Consider the following 22,412-nt stretch of genomic DNA (forward strand, 5'->3'; position numbering starts at 1 on the left):
CTGTGTTTCTAACCTCAAATTCAGCAAATCCATCTAAGTAAATCAGTCATAACAGAGTTTAGGATTTACCTTTATTGATGATTCTCTTGTACATTTTTTCAATCATTTGTATGAAAGTTTCGACAATATTTTGTGATGCTCTTCTGCCCCCAAGTGGTCAAATCAGCCATAACTAAAACTATGTTTTGTTTAAATGTAAAATGTATTAAACCTTTTTTTTCATTGTGGATTGTTAGCTACAAAAAGAAAAGAAACAAAACAGTCGTGAAATATTTTTTTAAGTTGCTTCTGTCTTAAATTTCCACTTTATGCTTAAGGTGAAATAAAAAATTCAACTTGTGGACAACATCAAAGCTGACATATTGCAGCACTCATGTAGTTCAGGAGCAGTGGTTACCATGGTATCCAGTCCAAGAGTCAGAAGCATCAGGAAGAAGATGATTGCCCAGAAAGGAGACAGGGGGAGTCTGGTCAGAGCCTCGGGATACACAACAAATGCTATGCCTGGACCTAAAACACACACACACACACACACACACACACACACACGTATGTACAGATTTAATCTAAATAAAGATCTATAGATCTTCCTTTCAAAGTGTTGAAATGATTCGACTGTTTTATTGAGCAAAGCAGGTCACTCTGCCTGCTCTTACCCTCGTCTGCCACCTTCTCTATTGGCACCTTCAGCTCATGAGCCATGAAACCGATGACAGAGAAGATGACAAAGCCAGCAAATATACTCGTGGCGCTGTTTGTGCACGTCACTATAATGGTGTCCCTGTGAACACACAAGGAGACGGAGAGAAGCAAAGTGAGCAAACGTCCCTCTCAGCCCTCCGGATCTCAACTCATCTCCCTCTGTGTAAGAGACAGAAGGTAAACAGCGCCCTCTGGTGGAAGAACACACGTTCAACACCAAAGTCAGACATTACAGACACAATAACATGCATCTGCAGTGAAATGTGTCTAACAGGAGAATAGTTTACCTTTTGAGTGTTTACCTGTAGCAGTTATTGTGGAACTTATTGTAGGAGGAGAGCGTGATCAAACCTCCCCACGCAGCTGACAGAGAGAAAAATATCTGAGTCGCTGCGTCTTTCCATACCTGCAGAGGAGAGGAGCTGCAGGTGAGGACAACGGGAAGGCTTTGGCTGCACGACAACTACGTCGTTTGAGGAGGAGGGGGAAAAAGGGGTTTGGCACCTTTGCATCGTTCAGTTTCTCCCATTTAGGCGTGATGAAGTAAAGGATGCCGTCCCCGGCGCCGGGGAGGGTCACTCCTCTGATCAGGAGGATGATCAGCACCACGTAGGGAAATGTTGCTGTGAAATACACTACCTGGGGGAACAGAAACACATTAGAGGAAGGGCTCAGTTTTTGATTACATTTAATTAAACATGAAAAACTGTGTAATTATAATATTTAAAGTTTTTATATGTAAAATGTGTGTAATTCAAAAACATTGGTGAGCCCTAAGATTGTGAAAGATCTTGTATATTCCTTTATTCAGTTTAAGGATGTTTTGCACCAACACCTTCTGTCCAGCAGAGGGCGACGCATGATTGTCAAAAGTTCTAGATCAGAGCTCTGCAACCTGAGGCTCTGGAGCCACATGCAACTCTTTAACCCCTTCATGTGGCTCTCTGGTTAAAGAAGAATAACAAATAAGTAATGGTGAAGCTTAAAATAAAAACATGTAAAGTCAAGGATTACTCGTTGAGGCTGTTGAGCACAGTGACTATAATAAGCGGATCGGTTTTGTAGTTTAACAAAAGTTTAACTAAAATATTCTAAAAATATTTCTATGCTTAAGGCATACCAAATTATAAAGCGGGTTTTCAATTTTTGATTAAGTTTTAAGATTTTAAGTGCACCTTACAGCTAAAAAAATATTATTCGGTTCACTCAATTACCTGATTGAATTAACAATTGCATTAAAAAGTGCCCTAAAAATACACACAAAAAATACATGAAAAGGACAGAAAAATAAGGTAAATGAAAAACAATAACATTTTGAAAGTATTAAAATATATAATTTCAGTTTTGACAAATAAATAGTATTATTAATTAAATTCAAGATTAGGAGTCCTAGAATTGATCCTTGCGGGACACCACAAACGATATCTTTCCTATTCAGTCTGTATGTTTTAACATCAAAGTAAATTAGAAGACACTAATTTTCTGTTTATTATTAACATTAACTCTTTTAGAATTTTAGAAATTTTTGACTATAAAACATGATCAAATAAAACATTTTTAATCACTGCTGACACTATACCATGTCAGTGGGAGACACTGATATTAAGATGTGACAAAGAATGTATTTTATTTTGAAAGTAGGTCCCGCTAACCTCTTAGTTACAAATTATTTTAGCATTTAAAAAAAAGGCTATTTTCTTTTTGTGTTTTATTAATAACAAAAAAAAATGATCATAAAACCCAATTTGCCTTTTTCAAGGATGCAAGACCTTTTTTGTCAGATCAATTGCAAAAAAAATTTAGAAAAATTGTATGAAAAGCATAAGAAAATAAGATAAATAATTAAAAAAAACAATAATTAAAAGCCAATCTAAAATATATCATTTCAGTTTTAACATAAATTATATTAATTATTATGTTGCATATTAGGAGTCCTAGAATTGAGCCTTGTGGGACACCACAAACAATATCACTGTATTCAGTCTGTATGTTTTAACATCTGATGGACGTCAACACTTAAATTTGAAGAAACAAATGTTTTTTTTTGTTAATTATGAGCATTAATTCTTCCAAAAATGATCAAATAAACTGTATTTTTAATCACTGCTGACACTACACTACCTACTACTACAGTTTCTGCATTGAGATGTGACACAGGATGTCTTTTATTTTGAAAGAAGTCACGCAAACCTCTCTCAAAACGATTTTAATATTTTAAAAAATGCCTATTTTCTCTTTGTGTTTCCTTGTCCTTGTGTCTGTGTTTAATTATACCAAAAAAACAATAGTTAAATCATAATAGTAACAAAAATATAAAAAAATAATAATAATTTTTGTAAAGGCTGGGAGAAATTGAACCGGAAGTGTTGGAGGTTGCAGATCACCGTTTGTAAAGCAGACTTCTGAGTTTTAAAAGGAAGATTTGGTCAAATCTAATTTGACTTTTTTCAGCATGGAAGCCTTGTTTTTATTAGCATAATTGCAAGAAGAAGAAAAAAAGAAAAATAGAAGAAAACTAATGTACAAAATGAAGAGGTTGAGCCTGACTCAATTCAAGCTCTCAATTCATAGAAAAGAATGGTTTGAATTTTTTTGTTACCTTTCCTGACGACTTGATTCCTTTGGCTAGAGAAGCATAGACAATGAGCCAGGCCAAAAACAGGCAGCCGGCCAGAGGCCAGCGGATGTCTCCTGGATATTCAATCCCTTTGGAAATGTGCAAAACATTGTACCTGCAGGAAGAACTCAGAGTCACACACAGCTTGGACACAAATATCAGTTATGTGGACAATATTCTAGTTTATATAGGAGCAGTGGATGGACTTATTGTGCATTTGTGTCACAGATAAATAAGAAAGCTTTCAATAAAATTATTGTTTTAGGATCTTTTTATTTCTCTTTATATAAAAATACCTTCCTTTGAAAGGTTTTGTTGCAGCAAAACCTTTCAAAGGAAGGTATTTTTCAAGTCCTCTTGCTTTGATTCTGCAGAGTCGCAGACAGACACTCACTTAAAGTACTCCTCACTGGGGCTGACGTAGGTTTTGTTGGCGTCCATGCTCATGTTCAACAGTTTGGTCAGGTTCCCCACGGCGTTTGCAGACAGACAGAAGCTGGAGTTCTTGACTGAAATGGTGTTTCTGTCGCGCAGGATGCACGAGTCTGTTCCAATCAGAAACCAACATAGGTGAACTGGGAGAGACTGGGATGGTGGCTCACACATATGCAGAAAATCCCAAAAAAAGTTCACTACAGTACACTGTAAAAACAGGCTCCATCAAAATAAGTCATAAATTCTCACCCCACTGGTGGATTTTTCTTTAAATAAGCAGCAAAAAGTTGAGAAAAACGTTCTTGATACGGTTGTATTTCTCATAAGATAGAAATTAAGACAATTTCTTGAAACAAAAGTCCTTTTTGTTTCACTTTTTACAGTGTCTGCTAGAATTTTCTTTGACAACTGAATATTAGCAACATTGTTAAGATCCCACAAATTAATATATGTTCTAAATAACAAACATAGAACAGAAAAGTAATTATTTCCTTTGACACATATTGCAAATTTTCTTCAATAGGAGCGTTCCTGCAAACATACATGTGTCATACATGGGGGAAAAAAATGCTTTTTTTTAAATAATAAAGCAGATTTAGCAATGTTACGCTATTAAAACAGTCAAAAGTACAGAAAAATCAATATGTATTGTAAATAGACACATTTTTCATTTTAATTATGGAGCACTTTTTGCATTTGAGATTATGTTTGTATGTAATTTGCCAATCGTGTTACGTACATGTCTATTTCTTTTAATTTTGTTTATGAGTTAATTTAATTTAAATTGAGTTTATATATTTATATAAAAAATGTTATACATTTTTCTTAATATAAGATTTTTATATAAAAAGTAAAAATAGTTTATTTAAATTAATTAATTAACTTCTAATTTAGTTTATCTATTTAATATATTTTTTCATATATTTATATACAGTTTTTATATACATGTTTTACTTATTTTTATATAAGAAATTACTTAATTTAAATTAGTTATTCACTTTTAATTTAGTTTATACATTTAATTAAAAAATATTTAATTATTTTTCTATGTTTTTGTTATACAAAAAAGTTGTTAATTTAAATCAGTTAATTCACTTTAAATTTAGTTTATATATTAAATATTTAAAAAAATTAAATGCCATTTTTATTTTCATTTTAAAAAACTTCCCATATTTTTAAATAAAAATTAGTAAATGTAAATTAGTTAATTCACTTTAAATTTAGTTTATATATTAAATATTTAAAAAAATTAAATGCCATTTTTATTTTCATTTAAAAAAACCTCCCATATTTTTATATAAAAATTAGTAAATGTAAATTAGTTAATTCACTTTAAATTTAGTGAATATATTTAAATTTTTTATTTAGTAATTTGCATATACAACATTTTTAATATAAAATGTATACATATTTTATATAAAAAATAGTGAATATAAATTAATTCATTCATTTCTAATTTAGTTAATATATTTATATTATTTGTTGGAATGTGCTTTGCTGAGAGCGGCACAGTGGGGTAGTGGTCAGCACTTTTGATTCTCATTGACAAGGCCCGGTTCCAATCTGGCCAGGATCTTTTAAAGTGGAGATGGTTCTCTTTGTGCATCCTTTGGACACTACACCTTCTTCCACAGTCCGAAAACATGCATCAGAGGTTAAAGGTTATTCTAAATCATCCTATGAAAGTGAGTGTAAACAGACTGTTGACCAGGTCGGGGTGTATCCCACCTTCACCTAGCAGTAGCTGCTGGAATAGGCTCCAGTATCCTCGTGTACCCTTTGTTTAATAATTATGATATTCATCAGATACTTACATTCTCTGTAGTGATCAATCAGGGCAAACATATAAACAATTTCAACTTCACTCTATACCAGACAAGTGCAGACATTTCACCTTCCTCTTGTCCGAAAGTCACAAGTTAGGTATTTTTATGTTACAGTGGCAGCAAATTTTAAAATAAGTTTGAGTTCTTGATAACAAGATTCAATAGAAACAACCTAAAAAGAGTTTGATATCAAGATATAAAAATAGGGTTTGATTATGTTTGAAAAGAAATGTTTTACAATTTATTTTTTATAAAAAACAGTTTGATGTTTGAATTATTTTACAGTAGTTTGTTGTTATGTTTTAGATCCTTCAATATAGTTCCTATTTCTTTACCCGCTGTATTTTATTTTATTTTTTACAGAGGTGTGTGACCGTCTTGAATAAACCCAGTTTGGTTTCTGTGACACACCATCACATGATTTGATTTTTCAGATTTTCCTTTAACTATTTGTATTCTTATATTCTCATCATATATGTAAATAAATCGAATCAAACCTCGATTGGGATCAAGCTCGTTTGGACAATGGATTGAAAATGTTTTAAGGCCTGCTGTTCCTCCTCGAGCCAGCAGGGGTCAGTGGCGGGTCAACTGCAGCACTGCAGCAGCGGCTCAGGCTGTACAGTAAATTTGTCAAGCAAGCAGTTTTTGTGCTGAAGTCACAGAATCGCTAAAGGCGAATTCCAAACCAAAAAATAGACAAAAAACGATTTTCTTCGATTTAAATCGCATAAATCCACATTATCAATTAACTCATATTTTATTGTTGACTGGATGCTATTTTTTAAATTTATTTTGTACTAAGAAATTAAAAAATATAACACAATTACATCTCATTTAGATTGTAATTTGCAGGCAGAATAATAAATAGTCATTTGAAAGACGAATGAAATGATTAATTAAAATGTTTATTTTTTTATCCATTGCGCACGGCCTTCTTTGTTTGGCCTGTACCACTCGGAACAGACAGGTGAGGGTCTCCTGCTGCGTCTGGGAGTGAAACACCGCAGAGATCGCAGGTCATGATTCATTATACCGCAGGACACCTCAGCTGAGGGAGTCATGACGCATTGCGCATTGTGGGGAGTGAGGTGCTGTTAGTGCGCGCGGAAGCCAGTGTGCGCCTTACCTAACAGCAGCATGTCTTTGTCCTTACATTCCACCGTGTTCCACTCATTCCTACAGTTAGCCCATGGCAGTGAGCCCTTCAACGAAGCGAACAGGTAGTACAGTGTCCAGCACATTATAATATTATAGTATATGGCTATCAAGACAGATATTATCAACATGGCAATCCCGCAACCTAAAATAAATAAATGAGACGAAATATATGCATTACTCTAAAGGAAAGTGGAGAAATGGAGACAAATCCAAAAAATGCTTTTCACTCGCGCCAGTTTACCTTGCAGGGCTGGAATGCATTTCCAGACAGACACGGGCCCCTGGCTGGCAAACTGACCCAAAGAAACTTCCAGCAGGAAGATCGGGATTCCTGCAATGCCCAGCATCGTCAGGTAGGGGATGAGAAACGCTCCTGGAGGGGGGTGATCCAAAACCAGACAGCTTTCAACTGTGCGCCACGTTTACGCACGCAACACAACAGTTAGAAATCAATTTCATTCAATTGTTTTTATACAGTTATTTTGCGTTTTTAAAGACAATTTATTCTTATGTTTAACCTTTAATGAAACCAGATGGACGTTCAGCATCAAACCTCTGGACTCTTTCTTACCTCCACCGTTTTGGAAGGCGAGATAAGGAAACCTCCACACGTTCCCCAGTCCAACCGCATAACCAACCATGGACAGAATAAAGTCCAGTTTGTTTGACCAGTTTCCTCTGGCCTTATTCTCATCTCCGTCCTCGTCATCATCCTCCCCCTGACAGAAAACAGCAAGTCACTAATTTGATTTTTGATTTAGGCTAAAATGTACAACTATTTATTTTTTAAACTCAAATGAATCTTGTAAATGTCTGACAGAACAATTTCATAAAATTAAGTTTCCATCCGTTTCTTCAGAAACTTTTATTTTGAAAGTTTTCACACCAAAACTCGTAAATTTCGTTTAAATGTAAATCGACTAAAACAGAAAATATGTCGGATTTTTGTATTATTTGTTGCCATTAACTTCATAAATGTACATCAAAATAAATGGTTCATAGATTTACTTTTGCGCACAAAAACGGGTTTGCTCATTGATTTGAACCCTAAAATATCTGTTTAAGAAAGATAAATCAACCCCGTTTACTTTTGACAAAATCATTGATTAAATTGGGCTTCCTTCAGAAACTCTTATTTGTAAAGTTTTCGCCCCACACTCATTTTTTTCGTTTAAATGTGAATTAACTAAAGTAGAAATGTAATCAGATTTTTTGACATTTATAATTTTTTGCTAATAAGCTCAATATTGAATCGATTTACATCTAAATAAATTAGTCATAAATTGATTTTTCGCACATTCTACATTAAAAAACGGATTTCTTGTTAACATTTTTTGATTGTTCAGCTTTTTTAAAGGTGGAACTGGATGATTCCACTCGAAATTAGTCACGGATTTCGATTGCACTGATTTATTTGAAACGTAAACACGCGCGCACTAATGATGGCGCGTAATTACAAAAGCCCGGCAGGACGCCGCGAAGCGGATTCATCAAACACACTGCATGAATTCATATTAAAGCAAGCAGTGCACGTGCGGGTTTGACTCAGCGAGGGCTGTCCTCACTGGAACAGGAAACCGACCGCAGTTTCCTCCACGGGGGGGGGTGGGGGTTGGGGGGTGGAGTGTCCGGCCCCGTGAGAGTATGGAGGCCAAAACCGAAGAGTTGGAATCCAAACAAGTAATTATAAGAAACAGTCAGAGGAAGTTGATTTGTTTTAAGTTTTTTGGCATTAAGACAACAGCAGGGGAAGTCCCGAGAGCGCGCACACCTTCAGGTCTTCTGCACACCTTATGAACATGCAGACAATAGAAACCAGCAAAACAATTAAGCAGCGAATGACTGGAAAGCACCTATTGCGCAAAAAAGGTGCGCAAACGACAGGGCCACCAACGGTCAGCTGTGCTCAACCTCCCTTTGCGCATCATTTACGGATGCTGATGCTGCTCAGACTAAATAAATAAATATATAAATAACACACATGCTTTGATCTGCTGCGCGGTGCCGCCAGGGCTTTGGCGCCACGCGCGGCAGACCCACGCGGCTCATCTGCATCCTTACCCCCGTCACGGCTCCCGGCTGAACAGACGTGTTCCCATCTGCTCCCAGTATGATGGTGGTCTGGCTCATCGCCGTCCAGTTGCCCACCGTGTTGTTCTGCTCCGCGGTTGCCCGGAGCGGGTCGCCGCGGGCCGAACCGACCGAATCCTTCCTAAAATCCGAGTTCACCGCCGCTGATCCCGGCACCGGCGGCGGGGGGGCGCTTTTGAACGTCCCATATGCTTTATTGGTGTCCAGCTCTCCCGGTTTATTCTCCGCGGGGTAAAAAGTTTTGCTCTCGTTGCAGGGAGGCGGCTGCTGGTGCGGGGCGCACGCGGCCGCGTTGTCCGGCTTGTTGTTTGGGATTCCAGCGGCTCCGTCCGGCTGCTGCTGTGCCGGGATGAAGCCGGCGGGAGCGTGCGTGCTCATTTCTCTTTGCTCAGAGCAATCCTGGAACATGAGAGGAACAGATCAGCAGCACAAACTGGGGGAACCAAGGAGCGGGACGCACGAGAGAGAGAGCGCTGCGGCGCATCTCTGTCCGAAATGTTTCTACCACTTTCCTCCCTGCAGCCTTCCTTCTGTTTGCAGGCTGCACCACAGTGTCAGCGCGCTGCACATCCGGGCTGTGCTGAAGTATGAATGCAGAATATCTGTGCGTTGAAGGGAGGGGGTGGGGGTTGCTTTGCCTCCCCAATTCTGGCTTTCTGCAAGATTCTTTAATTTTACGCCCCATTTGGCCCCTCCGTGTCATTCAGCCACTCAACATCCACCGCTTTTTATGGGCAATAGACAAGCTGCCGCAGGTCTCCCAGTCGCTCCGCTGTCCCCGCAGGCATGCGGGATTGCCGCCGCACAAACTGGAGGTGGCGGGATTACAAATGACTCTGAAATGTAACTTTAAACGAAAATCCTGCAGATTAAATTTCTCCACAGAATAGTTAAAGAGGGTATTTACAGTTTATTTAAAAGAAAGCTAGATATTTAAGATGGTTATTTAGTGGTTTTAAATAAAAACAAACAAAAATGAGCGCCTCCTCTTGAAGAAAGTTTCCATTTCAGGACCACGGACAGCGCGACTTCAAAACTGCGTCCAAAAAGTGTCCAATCAAAGTCAAAACAGCTCAGAAACAAAGTCCCAACACCAATAATTAATCTGCAGATCAAAAGATAAAGAAACATGTTTGTGTACCTACCATTTTTGTCGAGCTCCGGCGTCAGGCTTGGAAACAGCTGTAAAAAGAGCAGACTGGAGGCGGACTGATTCAAACTGCGAGTGCTTCGCTTTTCCGTCGCTCCGAGAGAAAGGCTGGAGTTTTGCGTCAGTGCAGGACAGCAAGGTGCCCTTCGCGTGACATTTTCTTGATAATAGGAGTTTGATAAATCAACGGCCTTGGATTCGTTTTTTTTTTTTAAAGGGGCTAGTGGAACCAAAAAAAGACGACTGATGCGCGTCTTACTCGTGCGCGAATCGTTCCTATTACGCACGTTGCTTGCGTGAGCGCTGGATGGACATTTCCAAAGCTGATTAATACACTCGTCTTTAGGGATGTGTAGAAGAAGTCTCACACACAGACATGAACACGTGAGCTTGATCACGCAAAGCCCGCGCGCTCGGGACAAAGTGTTCCTGGTTTGGGTTGTTTCTGAGCAAAACACAGAAGTTACAGTTTCATTCTTAACTTCACAATGTGGCTTAATGATGCAGAAACTAAACTGACGCCTGATCCAAAGTCTAAACTATTGCTTCATATAATGAACATGTTTCCATAAATAATTCTAAACGGGTTTCTAAAAAGTTTACTCCAAAGTTGCGCGAAATAACCTTTTGAAGAGGGCGAACTAAAAATAGTATTTCCGCTTCAGGCGTTTTACGCACGCTTTACGCGCGTCACCAATAGCTGCATTGATCAAAAGGGAGTTTGGAAAGCTACTCATTTGTTAGTATTACGCAAGAAGTTTTTTTTTTTTTTTTTACAGCTTTTAAGGAACAGCCAGAACAGACCACTGGAGCTTGCACTGGAAGCTGGGAGGAGGGGGAGTGGGTTCCACACTTAAAACACTGCATTGCGCATAGGCTCCCATTTACCCACTCTCAGTTTACACCAAAAATGCACATGGAAGCAATGAGGAGTTGCTGTGACTAAACATTTTTCCAATAAATGTCTTTAAAGGAAAAATGGGAACTTGAGTTTGGGCCTTCTAGCAGCAGAAAATCAAACGGAGCTTAAAAGGAAAAATGCGCAACAAAGATTTATGTTTTAATACACGCGACAAAAAACGTATCCTAAAACTAAATAATAAAATTCATCAAACACAAATAACATTTATACACGCTTGTTTCCAAATAAAAAGAAAAACCTTAGTCAACTACCTTCACATAAAGTACACATTTTAATCCAATCTTTGCATAAAGTAAAACATTTCTGGCCACAGGATCCAGATTTGATGAACTCAACAGACATTTTAAATTACTAAACATTTATTATCAACTTAAGACAAATGATTGCAGCAAAAAGGGAGAAAATAAAATGATCATCCACACTGGTGTTTTTCCACAGCACGTCACAGTTACGTCTCCACTGCAGGTCTGAACAGTCTTGGCGCTCACCTCCCGACAGCTGGAGCTTGGAGGCTTTCTCCTCCAGTGGGGACGCGCGGAAGAGGCCCTCCGCCGTCCGCGCGCGCCGCGCGCTCCTTCCGCCTGGAAACCACTCCTTCCAGATAAGGCGCAAACGCGGCGGGATTTAATTACATTGTCAACGGAGAGTAATTGTAATTGATCTTTTCTTTCTTTTTTTTTTTTTTTTTTTTGCGCACGCGCACTGACAACTAGCGCTTATCATTTTTAAAAGCAGTTTATACGATTTTAAGTTAATTTGAAGAAAGAGATGACATGTTCAAACAGCATTTTGGGGATTTTTTTTTTTACATTTCTCCCTCTGAACTTCCATCAAACGGGTCAGTTCCAGCCCACTGGAACGGCTTCTCTCTGTTCTGGTTAATTACAGGAGCTGCTGGTGTAATTAATGGATCACTGCTCCGCCCTGTCGCCTTAGTGATAAGAAGATCCATCCATTCCCCAGCTCCTGGAAAGCTGTGATTTAACAGAGGGGGTCATCCAGACCCACGACCCTCCCCACCAGCATGGGCCCTGAATCATGAGGCCTTCACTTGACAAGCCTCCATCAACTCATTCATCATTTCTTTATATTTGGCTTATAATTTAAAACAAGTCAAAATAAAATGAATGTTTGTCCACATTAATGAAAGGATCATTTTGATGCAATTATTATCTTTTAATCAGGATACTCTTTATGCACTATTTGAGCTCACCTATGTGGATGTTGGAGGTTTTAAAGCTCAACAAAATTACAAATTTAAAAGTAAAAATGTTTTTAAGTGCAAAATATGTTGAATTAGAAACTTTTTTTACTGGTAAATGCATGCTGAATAAAAATGGAATAAAATATTAACCGATTGCTGCAGAAATATGCAAAAAAGTTGCACTTATTTATGATGAATGATTTTACAGCTGCACACAGAACCCACAATTTAGCATAAACACATGAATACACCACAAGTGAGTGATAAGCATCCCGGTTTGCTCCTTCTGCACACAAATCCAAACTGAGTTCAGTATTCATCATCTCAGACTGACAAGATGGAAAAAAAAAATCTTTAACTGTAAGCAGAGCTGCTCAGTGAGAGGCTTCAGTCAGCCTTTTTAAAGCGAAAATTCACTTTTGTGTTGTCGTCAGATCCCTACGGATGGGAGAAACCTCTGCTGTCAGAGGTGTCAGGCAGAATAGGAGGTGAGAAGGCAAAAACCTTTTTTTTGTTTCATGACATTTGAAAAGTTATTGTTGAGAAAAACCTTTCATAAAACACTTAAGGCTATTTTTGGGTGTGAGTCGAACAGACCCCAAACTCTTCATGTTTAGACAAAAAGAAGCAAACTTGACCAAAAAAAGATAATAAAAGTTTATCAGTTAAAGCAGACAGAGACACATTTATGACAAGTTTTCTTTTAACTATTTTTATTTCAATAAAAAAGTTCATTGGTTTACTTCTACGTTACACAGAAACGGTTGATAATAAAAAGTGTTTCCTTTTGTGGACCGTCGTCATCACTGCAGGCTGTAAGTCTGCTTCCTGTCTTGGAGGTCAATGGTGACCCACAATGCACGGGGGTCTTTCTTATTTTTACGTACGAAGATCTTTCCTTGGAGTTCCTCCCCTAACGGAAAAAAATAGAGCAATTATTATGAAATAATCCGAAAAATCTCATTTTCAGAGTTAAGTTCTTATTTAAGACTCTCTTTGATCATTTTTTGAATCTTTTGTAAAATTGTTCCCAGTGTTTTTTTTAAATATATGATGATGCTATTAAAAAAAAAGTGTTTTCCAGGACATAGTTTCTGCAGTTCATTAGAAATTTACCTCTAAACTGTGGGCGGGATCGATAGTGTGGAGCACCCCCTTGTGTTGATGTGTTTTCTATCACCAATAATCTCTTTTTCAAATGGTATTTTATCGTCTGCTCCTGATACACAATAATTTGATCAAAGAAAGCAGTATTGAGCTTTATTTACTTTATATATTTTGTCTCCATCATGAGAAAAATGACAGAAGAACAAGTTAAAAACACAAAAAACACTGTTTTCATTAAGAGTGAGTGTTTAAGTGCCAAAATCCTCCACGAACAAACAAACACCAAGTAGACAGACCTTTGTTTCCTTTTTGGATCAACTTTTTTGTGACACAATAATTACATATTCCATTGAATTTAATTGAACTATATTAAGTTCACACAAGACTTAAACTGGTCTCAGTAGAACCCGAACAAGAGCAGAAAGAACACAAAAATGCCCACAGCTCCAGGCTGACTCACAGGTTGTTCAGGTTGACCAGGTACTGGTGAGGATGTCTGCTGAATGTTATAAACAAATGTAGTAGCTGATCTTCAGCTTCCAGCTGCTTTAGGTTGTGGCTCACCACAAACTACAAACGTTTTCCACTGAGCAGTCCGGTACGGTAAGGAGTAGCAGAGTACGGTCCAGGTAATTCTGGCGAGCGTTTCCACTCAGTTAAGCCGCGCTTTCACTGAGCAGTTTGTTGTCACGGCACATGCATGGTGTAGACCGCTAGTGTGTCATTGTAGTGCGGCGACTAGAAAACCAACAACAATGCAGCAGCTCGTCTTTTTCTTGGTTTACTTTTTGTACATCGTGTATAACAAGAATTTTTTGTTGTTTGAAAGAAGATTGCTGACGGCTAAGAAGAATACTTAGCTCAGCGCTATACTGGTGCTTTCTAATGTCGTCTTCACTTTCCGCCCCAACCATCCCGTTCTATTTTTCTATGGATCTACAACGGATGGGGGCCCTCAAGAGGTACGGGTCAGAACTGTTTAATGGTTTCATTTTATAATGGAAACCCTCAAAACCGGACCGTACTGTACTGGACGGTTCAGTGAAAGGAGGCTCTAGACCAGAGGTGGGGAAACTACGGCCCGGGGGCCATATACGGCCCTTTAAAGTATTTAATCTGGTCCTTCAATCTGGAATACTGATATTGATCATTTTTAATGTTTTATTTTCCATGTGATTCTGGTGTCTCCCAAAGATCGTGGACTACAAATAAGTTTGTCTAAATTAGGGATAGGCAACTCCAGGCCTCGAGGGCCGCAGTGTCTGCATGATTTCCAGATTTCCAAGCCCTACTGATGACTGATTACCTGTTTCAGGCGTGTCCAGCCAATTAAAACATACCAGGGGATGTTGGAAAACATGCCAGATTGCGGCCCTCGAGGTCTGGAGTTGCCTATCCAGTGTCTAGGTGCAGAAAGTTATTCTGCGCTCATGTGGTGGCAGAAGATTTGTTGTTTTTCTGATGGTTACGTGTTTTTCTTTAAGCTTGCATTTTTCCCTGAGAGACATCAACCCATTGGTTCAATTAGCTCTAAAATAAGAGCAAAAGTTGCAGCTTAGGAAGAAAATCTCCAAAATGTTCTGTTTTAAAATGTTTATATTTATTTACAATCAAAATTAAAGGATCCTTTTTTTCCCAGATTTAATGTTATTTCTTTCTCTAATGAGGTAGATTACTAAAACTCTCCAATAATCTGCTCCTGGTCCGGCCCTTCTGTCAAATTTTAGAACCCTTTGTGGCCCACAAGTCAAAAAGTTCACCCACCGCCTACTGTAGAGTCTGGAACTGTGTGTNGGGGGGGGGGGGTGTTAAAGGTAAATCCATCATTTATTATATTTTAGTGCTATCTATTTATTTAGTTATTTTCAACTGTATTATCTTTTTTTGTTAGCTACACTGTAAAAAATGAGATGTTGGATCAGTTCATGTTACAATGACTATGGATCCACTGTGATTTAATGATGAAAACGTTGATGGTTTATTAAAATAATAAATATATTTTTTTAATCGTTCAAACCCAATGCATTGATGTCTGTATCCCCCTGCTCTTTTACCCCTTTGCTCAATCAAGTCTTTGATTTAAGAACTGGACAGATTGGAGAAACGTGCTTCATCCCAGTGGAGCAATTGTTGGTTGACTGATTCTTTGATCCAGTCTTCCATGTGTAACTCCAAAGAGCTTCCTTGCTGAAACATTTTTCTATTAGTGTGATTCGCTAAAAGTGGACAGCTACAGAAATATTTTGAGCTATAAAAAAACATCAGATAAATGACACCCTACAGTTTGTTTTTGATTCATCAACTATTATACAAAGATCTACTCTCATAGCTTTGAAGAAATGACGTGGAAAATTTCAATTTAATTAAAATTTCTGTCGTTTTTTTTTTTTATTATTTATAAAAAGCGGGTGCACTCTGCATTCATTCCATGTCATCAAATTTCTACTCATTTTCATAACTATCCTCTTTACACCATTAACCTTAACGACCTCTGTGCTTTCGTCCGACTTGAAGGGTGAATGAAATACATCAAAAGACAGAAACCAATTTCACTGAGTCAGTATGTTGGAGATGGAGTGGAATTCCTTCCGTGCCCTGCAGCGCTACAGTGCTGCTGAGCTCAGGCCTCTGCAGCAGGAGAGCGCTGATGTCTCACCAAATGAGGGTGTGTAAAGGCTCTCATGTATGTTAATAACCAAGACTCTGTGTGTGTGCATGAATGCAGATGCTATGATTTCTCCAGATGGCAGGAAATAAGTGCATCTACTGTACAACGGCAGAGCGATTAGAAAGTCGGGAGAAGATGCAGCTGATTATGAGTCATAATCACTCTGATTAACCTCACGTTTGACTGCTGGAGGTAAATGAATGTTTACCCAAACGGCAAACGAGCATCTTCTAATCTTCCACCCGACTTCCTTTGTATGCTCTCCGCAGTCCGTGCTGGAGGTTAGACGGGGATGAGGAGAGAAAATGCTGACTGTAATTCCATCACCAGTGAGGCGTCCACTATTGCTGCTGTCACATCGCTCTCGTTGCCATGCCAACACCACAGAGACTGAGTCTGTCACCGGCGCCACACTCTGGGTCTTTCGTTACATTGCAGAGAGGCCAGAAGGAGCTTTTTTTTTTAGTGAAAACCAACATGCAGAAACTGTGCACAAACTGAATGGCAAAGGACTTTTTAAGGGCTGATCCAAAGAAAAACAAACAAACAAATGAATGATGTGAACCAATCGAGGGACACGGACATGCACGGATATGGTACATAGACGTCCAGAAATTGAAGTGATTTCTAGTGTATTATGAAACATAAAGAATGACCCCCGTTTGGAAGATTGTGAGTTCGATTCCCGCTTTGCCCGCCCATGTGTCGAAGTGTCCTTGGGCAAGACACTGAAACTACCAGTGTGTGAATGCGTGTGTGAACAGGTCAATGAGACCGTGAAGCGCTTTGGGCCTTTGAGGAAGGTAGAAAAGGACTATACAAGTATACGCCATTTACCATAGAATATATATATATATAAAAAACAACACACACATATATAGGACCATCCCTTTTTTCTCATTGTGCTATATCCCTTTTGGAGTCACGGGGTTGCTGGAGTGCGTCCCAGCTACTGAAGATGGGGTACACCCTGGACAGGTCGCTAGTCTTTCAAGGGGGCAAACACAATCAGTCCAAGGCTCACTCACACCTAGAGGTACTTTACAGTAACCAATTAATCTATGAAGGATGTTATTGGACGGTGGGAGAAGCCGGAGTGCCCGGAGAAAATCCACGCATGCATTGGAACAACATGTAAACCACACGAAAAGGACACAGCCGGGAAAACTTTGACCAGTGTGCCAATATGATTTCTAGGCCAATGTTAATTTCGTTGACGAAAAATTTTCGTCATCGTCTTTGTCAACGACCTTTTTCACCCAACGAAAACGAAAACGAAACAAAAACTTCCGCCCAGACACGGAAACTTTAACAAAATTGATAGACTTTTTCGTCAACGAATAAAAACGAAACGAAAATGTTCTTCGAAGACGACATCCAATCATAGTGACTCCTGGTGGAGGAGGGCGGGAGCAAATGCAAAGCGATCCAATCAGAACACAGAGCCCTGCAGCCGCCCGCTAAGACGCTATTTCAATGAATTGTGTCTGTGATATAGGTGAAAAATGTCTAATCCAGGTAGAAACAGAGAAGTACATATAGGGTCAAATGTTATATTCAACGCCACCCTCAACAAGACGTTGTGTGGAGCGATACACAGGCAAAAACACAAGAAAACCTGAAGCGACGTTTGCAGACAAGCCAGCCTGAAATCCACGCAAAGGTAAACATACAAACACGATTATTTCCAGCGTATTGGGCTGAATCCAAATTCTCCCCCTAATGTCAGTAATTCGTTTTTCTTTTAGCATGACGTTTGTAAAGTTATAAACCGATGTTTTAGTGTATTTCCGAACGCTAGCAGCCCCGCTGCTTCTTCAGCTCCACAAGCAGTCACCGGTTTAATCTCCAACTCCACCACGTCTTACATGATAACAACGCCCTCTATTGGCTGGTGGTGGTATTACAGCTCTCCACACATGCTGGTCAAGCACATATAACATGCTCACACGTGTTCTGGACAGCTTTCTCCCTACTAGTGAATGTTTTTTTAATGCATTTTTACACTTGACTACCTCCTCAATACAAGTTTTTTTTTTTACGCTCAGACATTTATAATAAGACTGATGTTATTTACACATATTTACATGTGACCAGTATAGAATATGATGGAAATTCATGTTTTGTCCACATGTAATACGTGCAGCAGGATCCCGTTGCTGCATTTTAAGTTTCTCCAAGGTTGGATTTATTTTGTTGGCCGCACATATTTAAAATTAAACTTAAAGTTAAAGTCCCATTAACTGTCACACTCCTAAAAGTGTGAAATGTGTTCTCCACATTTGACCCATCCCCTGGTGGAGCCGTGAGCTGCAAAAAGTTTAGCACTGGCTGCACGTTTTTTGAAAATTACGTACAACTAGACACTTTCTTATTGGAAATGGGAAGGAATTATAATTATTTTTTCTTTTAATGTGTTTAAGTTGTTGAAGCTGAATTCGCAGAAATGACAAGTTTGGAAAGCAAAGTGAAGTAAAATATTTTTTCAAATTAGTAAAATCTTTGCATGTTATTAATATGATCATACTTAGTAAATTTTATTAAAATGCTTTACCTTTATTCTATATTTTTGTCGACTACATATCTACTGTAATTTCGTCGACTAAAATTTGACTAAAATTAATAGAATCAACATGACTAAATTGCGACTAAAACTAAACCCTATTTTAGTCAAAAGACTACGACTAAAACTAAATTAAAATTCTCCGTCAAAATTAACACTGTTCTAGGCCAACGTGCAGCCTTTTACCTTCGTCTTTCATCGGTTTATCACTGAGACACATTTAACATGTAGTTCAGAATTTAAGGAGATTTCACACGGGGATGGTCATGAAGATACGGTTTGAACTGATTCACACCTTTGATTTGGTTTCACACTAGAGGTTCCAGTAGTGTATAGAACAATTCCTGCAATATGAGTGGGGTTAATTTTCAAATATTGGAGGCCTGCACACTAAAGTTATGCCCACACTGGCCTCTGCATCGTGTGTTCAAGCAGCCACTTCTAGTGAAAACTTTAGGTAAAAGTACGTAAACCCTCATGTTCCAAGTACTTCATGTATGGCTACAAAAGTTTTTACGATCGTTTTCGGGCTCAGTCTACAAAACGCATAGCAATTGAACATGCAATGCAAGTTAAACCAGGTCAAACTTTGACCAATCAGGGACTTGGATTTGGTGGTGACAAATGGATGACTTCCCCTTTAACTCACAGAAGTGCCAAATCTTTAAACATTTGATCAGAAAGGAGAAATTAATAGTTGTGGTTTTTCCACTGGTAGGAATTAAAGGACATCAAGTCTTTTATATAGTGGAATAGAACTGTGAAAGTTTACCAGATCTGTACTGCTTTCACATTTTGCAGCAAGCCTCTTCCCACTGGTGGACATGTGCTCGCAAAGAGTAGAAAAACCGTGAGCTAAACAAGAAGAGTAAGTAGTTTAATGAAGAGAAAACATTAAGTGGGCATTTGTTGGAATGATCTTACGCAGTGCAACTACAAGTAAGGATGATCATCTTTCACTGTACAAAAGCATGAGTTGGGTGACAGCTCTACAATGACCAATAGTGTACTCGTGGTGGTGTGTCTCTTAAAAGCAACTGTGGTAGACCCCACTGGCAAAGCTGTGAAATTGAAGCCAGCAAAGAGGTGATGAAGGCCACGAAAATAATAGCCTGACCTTTGCTTACAAAAGAAGCAATCTAGAATCAAACACTTTTGCCCTAAAAATAACTTTGCAATTATCTTTCCAACATATCCTGAGTGTTTCAGACCGAGATGTTGAGGCAGCACAAGTGCTGACAGTGTGTTTTAAGTCAACAGTGTTACAACATCAGCTTTGCTGTAATCAGTCAAACTAGACTCCCCGTGGAAAAAGGCCCTCGTGCCTCCAGGAAACTTGCTATACTCAGAAGCTGGGAAAAAGAGCTAACCATGTGTGGAAATGAGTGGTGGGATGGAGCCTGGTTTTCACTGTGATACCATACATCAACATGCCAGTGTCATTAAGCACAAGCAGGGCCATGAAACCAGCTCATCTCAGCCCGATGCAGTCTTTGTGCATGAAATTACAATGCAAATACACGCAGTCAATTGGTGAATTATTTAAAGTGCTGTCATTTATGTGTGGTTACATTCTGAAACCGATGTACCCAGACACAGTCAGGACAAGTCTCTGCTGTCTGAAAGGAACACTCAATGTAAACCCAAATGTAGGCAACACCACTGAACCATGGGGAATCATTGCCTCTCTACTGCATATATTTGCATCTGTTTACATTGAAAGTGTCAAACATGTGTATAAATTAAAGTATAAATTGAAATATTTAATATTGTCTTTTCATATTACACCAGCTTTAGAATAGGCCAACAGAAAAGTTTTTATAATTCCTAAAAAAATATTTATGTGAATTATTAGTTTTCTGTAGTTATTTTGTAATGGATAAATTATACATTGAACCCGAAGAAAATTGTGACAAAAAAATTGAGGTTTGAACTGGATTGTGGGGAAAGTGAATTGTTACATCCATATATTTGGGATAATGCTCTACGAAGTGTGCATTATAAGAAATTAATGGAAAACTCAGAAGTCCGAGGTGAACAGGAGGATGGTTGCTTCTGCAGAGTCCGTTAGTTTATGTTATCTGGGTGAATTAGGGCTGCGGATCGTTGGGTGGCGATCTGATTCGATTCATGAATCAGGCCCAACGATTCACAAACCGAACCACAATTCTCACTTTATAATATAATGTCTGTTGCTATATTACTGGATGTATGAAAATTGAAATAATTTGTAATCAATCACCATCATTTATACCTTTATTTAGAACAGTAGATCAGAATCAACTAAAATGATAAAAACACAAAGATTTAGATTTTAAGAAATGATGCTTGTCCTTTTAAACATGTTTTTTTTTATTATTATTATTATTTTATTGTCAACCTTCTGGTCAAGTTCAGCAGTAATATAAACAACATAAAAAGCATGAAAAAAAATTATTTTTGATCATTTTACTTCAAAACCTAAAAATATTCTTCACAGTTTTCCATCCTTAAAGTCTTCAACATTTTCGTTATAAGCATTACATATTGCTACGGAGCCAATATGACAAAAGTCGTTTATTTCCGCAGTAGAATCAGCCGATTCACGTTGATTAGATCCGCCCTTTGGCTGTGTGAAGCATCACTTCAGCGTAAGACTGCTTTTCTCCGCTTCAGAGTCCGCTGGGGTTTCGTTAATTACATCAACTGTTGAAGAGATACCATAACCAAAAGAATGTTGAAGCTAATTCCTTTTTTCAGAAGTTATGTCAGTGAGCGGAACTTCAGTCTCAGTTTTTAAATGGAAAAAAAGATCTTTCTCGTCTTACTTTGGAAACCGGAAGCTTCACCAACACGAAGATTTATTTACTTCCAGTGACAGTAGCGGCTTTGTTTTAGTTTATAAACTTAATATCCAACATTAATCTGCATTTCAGAACAAAAAATACATCGCCCCAAGATAATATTTTACTACACTCTACTATATTTATAAAGATTGCGAGTCAGCGATCTTGGAAGTTGCAAATATTCTTAATTTTTGTGAAAAAGCAATCTAACCCGAAGAAAAAACAAGAGACAAATGGCGGAAGCAACTTTGAGACAGACGGTTCTGGCTTCCACGGCATGCGTTCATTTCTATCAATGCTCACTTCGACGGGTATTATCCCACTTATACCATGGTCACATACAAAATAAATATGTGAACCATTTTTCACCAATTACTTGGTTTTATGCATAAACTGGAAAAACGATTGTATTCAATAAAAACATATTTTGGTGTGATTTAAGCAGGCAATGTTTTTCACTATTGTTGCAATTTAGATTTAGATAAAAAAGAAAAAACGCAACATGTGTCCAATTCTTACAAGAATTGAGGTATACTTCCAATGAGTTCACATACTTTTTTCTGCATCTGTAGGTATTCAATTAATTTTTAGTACTGTAATACTGTTTATTTTGCTTAGTTTAAAATTACTATTTCACAAAAAGCGGACTAATAGATAGGTGGTGCAATGGGTTGTCATTAGAGCTGTCAGGCGATTAAAATTTTTAATTGCGATTAATCGCACTGTCCAGAGTTAACTCACGATTAATTGCAAATTAATATGTGGCCTTTTTTAAGGAAAAAAATGTGTGCTTCGCGGAATTTAGCAGTTCTACATTAATTATGAAAACAAGAATGGCAAAATTCATAGTTTTCATCAGAAATACTTTATTTTGTAACATTATATTGAGATAAACTTTCTTAACAATAAAAGGCTGTAACATAAAATGCCTAACAAAAGCCCAAGTGCAAGTGAAGGGCATTTTAAATTCAAAACTTCAACGTTCAGTAAAATAAAATAAAAAACATCAAAAATAAAATTTCCATAACACTTTCATGTTCATTTTTTGTCAGGAGTCAGGACCAAATCTTTTCCTCCTCTGCTGAACTACAGTAATAAATGAAATAGAGATAGTGAGAGAGAGGCTTTCCCTCCGTGTGTG

At 38.1% G+C, this 22,412-nt stretch overlaps 2 protein-coding genes across 3 annotated transcripts in view; both read right to left on the reverse strand.

Annotated features, from left to right (window-relative positions):
• Positions 1 to 12,688, reverse strand: part of slc6a5 (solute carrier family 6 member 5) — a 33,064-nt gene extending 20,376 nt beyond the window's left edge. The window contains exons 1-11 of one of the 2 annotated variants that reach the window (XM_024295999.2): positions 9,978 to 12,688; positions 8,803 to 9,231; positions 7,313 to 7,460; positions 6,983 to 7,114; positions 6,710 to 6,883; positions 3,714 to 3,864; positions 3,302 to 3,434; positions 1,207 to 1,341; positions 1,005 to 1,108; positions 657 to 781; positions 398 to 510 (exon numbers count right to left, since the gene is read on the reverse strand). In XM_024295999.2, the coding sequence (XP_024151767.1) occupies positions 398 to 510; positions 657 to 781; positions 1,005 to 1,108; positions 1,207 to 1,341; positions 3,302 to 3,434; positions 3,714 to 3,864; positions 6,710 to 6,883; positions 6,983 to 7,114; positions 7,313 to 7,460; positions 8,803 to 9,231; positions 9,978 to 9,980 (1,647 nt within the window). In that variant the 5' untranslated portion in view covers positions 9,981 to 12,688. The other variant, XM_024295998.2, reaches the window with a different exon arrangement.
• Positions 12,689 to 12,804: 116 nt separating this feature from the next.
• prmt3 (protein arginine methyltransferase 3) overlaps positions 12,805 to 22,412 on the reverse strand; it is a 76,750-nt gene continuing 67,142 nt past the window's right edge. The window contains exon 16 of the mRNA XM_024296299.2: positions 12,805 to 13,021. Coding sequence (XP_024152067.1) covers positions 12,912 to 13,021 — 110 coding nt within the window. The 3' untranslated portion in view covers positions 12,805 to 12,911. The remainder of the gene's footprint in view (positions 13,022 to 22,412) is intronic.

The sequence above is a fragment of the Oryzias melastigma genome, linkage group LG3 (genome assembly GCF_002922805.2).
Source record: "Oryzias melastigma strain HK-1 linkage group LG3, ASM292280v2, whole genome shotgun sequence".
In the NCBI taxonomy this organism is placed as follows: domain Eukaryota; kingdom Metazoa; phylum Chordata; class Actinopteri; order Beloniformes; family Adrianichthyidae; genus Oryzias; species Oryzias melastigma.